We start from the raw sequence: 6,000 nt of genomic DNA, 5'->3' as shown, positions 1-6,000 counted from the left end.
ATATATGGAAACAGAGAGACATAAAAGCCTGAACAAAAAGGGACTGATTGAAAGCAGGAGTCTGTCCAGGTTTACATCTTAATTAAATAATGTACTCTGGCATTCAGATTAAGAATTGAGAATATATATATATATATATATATATATATATATATATATATATATATATATATATATATATATATATATATATATATATATATAAATAAATATATGCATATACATACAGGATTGGACATGGTGTACATGAAGTTCTTTCATGGTAAATTAGAAGAAAGTCTATGAATTATTAATAACGAGGCATCAATAAGACATGAAGAGAATCGGTGAAGATGCGCTTTGACCTCCGTTCACACAGTTCGATTGTATATTTACAGAAAGAAATTATAGACATGGCTTTACTGATTTATCACATTCTCCATTCAAGTTTTTTTTTTTTGTCTTTATTGACCAGTTACTTTTCGCCGTTTATGATCATCTAAATCAGTTCGACTGCAATCGTTTTCAGTCACACCAAAAAAAAAAAAAGTAAACAAAAAAGGATCCGCCCAGAGCTGCCGAAAGGAGGCACTTGATGCTCCGACCAAATGCCAGACATGGCAGGCTCGCTTAAAACAGCGACCTTAAACATACGTCCGTCTTATATCCTGTGTAAGTATTTAAAAAAAGAAGGAGAAGAAGAAGAAGAAAACAGTCCCATCAATCCATCAAGCTGACAACGTTACAGTAGACTTGCACGGAAAGGCCGGATTTACAGAGCTTGAGTGTAAACAACACGCTGTAAGCTGAAATAGAAAAAACAAAACAAAAACAAAGTACACACTTGGATTAAGCGCTTGAGGTCAGTTAAGAAAGTTCACATTGAGTAGGTGATTTCAGACAACCTTTTCCCCCTCCCCCCCAAACCTTCACACCGCTCACGCCCCCGATATGTAAACATCACACGATCTGCATCTGCCATGCAAAATGAGTTTTAAAACACTCGTCCAAAGTGTCACGATGAGGAACGTAAAGAGGGAGAAGAATATACAATAAAGAAATGAGTTCCTGGTAACTGTTCAAAAGCTTGCAGGATTCAGTCCTGACGATCTCTCAGCCAGACGTCTGGAGTCCAAGAGTGAAATTAGTTGTCCTGTCTTAGTGGGTGGGGCTAACACTCTCTCTCACCTGTCAATCACAGCAACACTAGCCAATCCCAGGCGTGTGATTCTCCTGCATTTAGAGCAGAGATGATAGAAAACAGAAACTGGACAACCCCAAAACTAAATCCCAAAAAACAGTAACAATGGAGTCCTGATTGTCATGGAATGATGTTTGAAGAAAAAAGTTACGGAATTAAAGATAAAATCAACCGTCAAACGTAAGAATGGAATCCTGATTGTCATGGAACGACGTTCGATGAGAACGGTTTGGACAGCATGTGTCTGTGCGGAACAACAGCCTCAGTAAAACGTACAAAACACATTGCTTGTTAGAAAATACAGACATATTTCACGTCATCCAGGCAAAGATTTCCATGAAAGTTTGTTCTCGGGCTCAGACGTGAGTGAGCATACGTTTCTGGAGCGGCCGCGTCAGGTCCGAGTTCTGCGAGGACGACTGCGAGTTGTGCGTCGAGGAAGAAGCCGAAGCCTTGCTGGCTTTGTCGAAGTAACTGCTCGCGCTGCTGTCGCACGGGGCGTCCTGGAACGATCCGGAATCGCTGAGTTCACGCTCGCACAGCTCAATGGAGCTAGAGCCCATGGCCAGCACGAAGCGCCCACCGTAGTCGTACAGACGGTGGTTGGGTGCAGCTCCCAGCGTGGAGTAGATGTTTGTGAAGGACATGCCTGTGGGGACTCGCTGTTTACCAAGCGTTGCTGCTCCGGATGGGTTGCGGGCTTCAGCCGACGTGGTGGCGTTGTGTTCTTTGAAGGTGTTCACGCTGTAGTAGCCGTTAGTCGGATCCTGAAAGCGCACACAGACACAATTTATTATTAGTAGTTGTAGTATTAGTAGTAGTAGCAGTAGTAACAAAACATTGGAAACATTATTATTGTAGAAAATTATGCTTTTATCACATTAACCAGTGGAGGACAGCAATGAAGTAAATGTAATTCGTTACTTTACTTAAGTAGCTTTTTTGTGTATCTGTATTTTACTAAAGTGTTTCCATTTTGGGAGACTTTTACTTTAACTTCCCTACATTTCAAAGTCGAATATCTTATTTTTCTCTACATTTCACGAAATCAATCGTTTCTTTTTATTCATGAGCGGGTTTATTTTTATTTATTAACTGGTCAAACACGCAGCAAGCCACCAATCAGGGTCGAGCGCGCTCAGTTTTGAACTTGTTTTGATTGCCGCTTAAACAGGTATCTACATACCGTAGCACGAACATACATTTGAAGGCAAACACTTCTGTACTTTTACTCAAGTGAAAGTTTAACGGGAGCACATTTACTTTTACTGGAGTCATGTTTTACCTACTGTAGCTCTACTTAAACTGAAGTACTTGGTTTGTGTACCTCATCCACCACTGCCATTAAAATACAATAAATTTTTAACACTTTATATAAAAAAAAAAGTTCTTAAAAAAAGTGATTAAAAGTTCTGATTAATTTTAAACTATTTACAATAAAATAAATATATTATATATTTATACTCATATATAAATTCATATTTGTTTGTGAATGTGTTAAAGTATCTGATTATATTTATTCAGTAATTTCATTTAATAATCATGAAAGACAATAATATTTCAGATATTGTCAGATTTTGTCATTTCTTTCTCCCAACCCTTTTGATTTTCTGTCCTAATAGTAGAGGCTAATTAACAACTAGCTTCACATTAACACCATCACAGTCTACAGGAAATACTGTAGGCGTCCCACAGCAGGATATTGAAACAGGTCTCTCTGCCTCCTTCAGCCCAAAATAAGCCACATGAAATGATTTCTGCACACTTCGAAGCCAAGGTCAAGTTCGAGCGGCGCTAATTATCTTCACCGTGACACGGGGAATCAGCGAACAGACTGAGAAGTGGCTCTTGTTAAAGAGATTACATGGTTTTAGGGTGTGAAATAGTCGCCTTGTGCACATTAACAGTGGAATCTGGAGATCAGCTAAATAACGAGGGCCTTGATGATTCGGGCTGGAATTACCGTTTCATAAAATTCAATCTCTTCTGTTTATTATGGTTTTGTGAGAAACATTTCATATATAATTAGAGTTTAATAAATATATAATGGAATTTCTAGGACAGGAGAAAGATTTTGTCGTGTATACAAATATTATGTACCACTTTATAATTTATAAAGTCAATAAATGCAGCCTTGACTTTATTACATTTTATATACAAGCACATCTCTTCTATAGGTCCAAATAATAATAATAATAATAATAATAATAATAATAATAATAATAATAATAATAATAATAATAATAATTAAAAGATATGAATTTAGAGGCTGATACTGTGGAAAAATTTATGTTTTCTCTGTAGAGGATAAAAAAAAAAACCCTTACAGAAATTAATTAAATAAATAAATAAATAAATAAATAAATAAATAATCCATTTGACAAAATATCTTTTGAGGTTTTTCACAATATAATTAAAATAATAATAGTTTATATATTTTTATAATATATATTATTTTATATATATATATATATATATATATATATATATATATATATATATATATATATATATATATATATATATAAAATAATACACTACAACTACACACTACTCCTACACATTACACTACATGGACAAAAGTATAGAGATTCCTGACTTTCCAGCCATTTGAGGCTCATCCAAAACTGTAGACTGCACACAACTAAATAGGATGTCTTCGGATGTAGCCACAAACATGTTCCAGCATGGCAATGGCCTTTGTGCACAAAGCCAGTGCCCTGAAGATATAGTTTACACAAACTGGAGTGGAAGATCTTGAGTGGCCTGCTATAGAGCTCTGACTTGCTGAACACCTTCTGGGATGAATTGAAACACTGATTGCACCCAGGCCTCCTCACGCTTCATCAGTACCTGACTTTACTAACACTCTTGTGGCTGAATAACCAAAAATCATCACAAGCACACTTCAAAATCTAGTGGAACATCTTCCCAAAAGAGTGGAGGTGGAAGTGGGAGCTAAAGGTGGAATGAGATGATCAAAAAAGCACATACCAATTTTATGCTTAGGTGTCAACAGAGTTTTGTACATATAGTTTCGCCAAACAACGTTAAAATTGCTCTGGCTTTCCTTCTCTAGCAGGTCTACTTAAGAGGTCGCTGCTTCATTCAGAGTGAATCAGCACTAATCAACTGAAGCTTTTTCTTATTTGACTGATTTGAGATGCAACACAAGTAGAAGTTTGAAGTATTTGAGGTTGAAGGTTACTCGATTTATAATTCCTTTTTTTAAATAATAATTATTATTAAATTCGAGTGAAAAAAGCTTGGGCCTGTCCCCTGAAGGAGATGTTAATTGGCTTTTCATTAAAAAGACTGCACAGGCACCGGAGCAGCGTGACCCCTATTACCTCCCAATTTAACATACACGAAAAAAAAAAAAAAAAAAAACACCCATGCTTCACATGAGCACTTTGATTTACAGTTTGTTTTGAATTTTGAATCCATGACAAATATCGCTGAAGACGAATGAGAAAGGATTTACTTATAAATATGCAAATGGACAAAATTGAGGATTTTTTTATTTATTTTTTTATGAGACTGACTGACATTAGTCACTGAAAGAAAAATAAATAAATAAATAAATAAATAAATAAATAAATATAGGTGCGAATGAATTCGTAAAAGAAATACATATTAACGAACATTTAAAATGTGAAACAACTTAAAAATAAAGGATCTTTTTGTTGTGTTATCATGATCTAATAAAAACAATATGCTTCTTATTAGATTTATTTATTAGGCACAGAAAATTAAGGAAAATCTTTGCCTTATTTTTTTATTATGCTTTAATTACATTTTAACATTTTATATTAAATCTATTTTCTAAAATATATCTATTTATTTATATATTAATTTTTACTTAATTAAAAATCTTTCCTGATAAAATTATGTTTTGTAATAAAGTTATAACATGCAAGCAGTTGTAGTGTGCAATATGTTTAGTGTAGTGTGTAGCTATATTGTGTTGATGTGTGTTGATGTGTGTAGAAGTAGTGTGTAGTTGTAGTGTATAAATGTAGTGGGTAGTTATATTAAGTAAGTGTAGTGTGTAGATGTAGTGTGTAGGTGTAATGTGTAATTCTAGTGTAGAATTCCAGTGTGTAGATGTAGTGTGTAGTTGTAGTGTATAAATAAAGATGTAGACATAGTGTGTAGATGTAGTGTTGAGATGTAGTGTGTAGTTATATTAGGTAGGTGTAGTGTGTAGATGTAGTGTGTAGAAGTAGTGTGTAGTTGTAGTGTATAGATGTAGTGGGTAGTTATATTAAGTAGGTGTTGTGTGTAGATGTAGTGTGTAGGAGCAGTGTGTGGTTGTAGTGTATAGATGTAGTGGGTAGTTATATTAAGTAGGTGTAGTGTGTAGATGTAGTGTGTAGGAGTAGTGTGTAGTTGTAGTGTATAGATGTAGTGGGTAGTTATATTAAGTAGGTGTAGTGTGTAGATGTAGTGTGTAGGAGTAGTGTGTAGTTGTAGTGTATAGATGTAGTGGGTAGGTATATTAAGTAGGTGTTGTGTGTAGATGTAGTGTGTAGGAGTAGTGTGTAGTAATATTAAGTAGGTGTAGTGTGTAGTTGTAGTGTATAAATATAGTGTGTAGTTATATTAACTAGGTGTAGTGTGTAGATGTAGTGTGTAGGAGCAGTGTGTAGTTGTAGTGTATATATGTAGTGGGTAGTTATATTAAGTAGGTGTAGTGTGTAGATGTAGTGTGTAGGAGTAGTGTGTAGTAATATTAAGTAGGTGTAGTGTGTAGATGTAGTGTGTAGAAGTAGTGTGTAGTTATATTAAGTAGGTGTTGTGTGTAGATGTAGTGTGTA

General features: G+C 35.0%; 1 protein-coding gene across 3 annotated transcripts in view; it reads right to left on the bottom strand.

Moving 5' to 3' along the window:
* Window positions 1-260: 260 nt before the first annotated feature.
* kirrel3a (kirre like nephrin family adhesion molecule 3a) overlaps window positions 261-6,000 on the bottom strand; it is a 140,056-nt gene continuing 134,316 nt past the window's right edge. For all 3 annotated transcript variants that reach the window (XM_083568530.1, XM_083568532.1, XM_083568531.1), the window contains one exon: window positions 261-1,947. In XM_083568530.1, coding sequence (XP_083424656.1) covers window positions 1,537-1,947 — 411 coding nt within the window. In that variant the 3' untranslated portion in view covers window positions 261-1,536. The remainder of the gene's footprint in view (window positions 1,948-6,000) is intronic.

Source organism: Silurus aristotelis (genome assembly GCF_946808225.1).
Source record: "Silurus aristotelis genome assembly, chromosome: 18".
Lineage (NCBI taxonomy): Eukaryota > Metazoa > Chordata > Actinopteri > Siluriformes > Siluridae > Silurus > Silurus aristotelis.
This window is presented reverse-complemented; position numbering and strand designations above follow the sequence as displayed.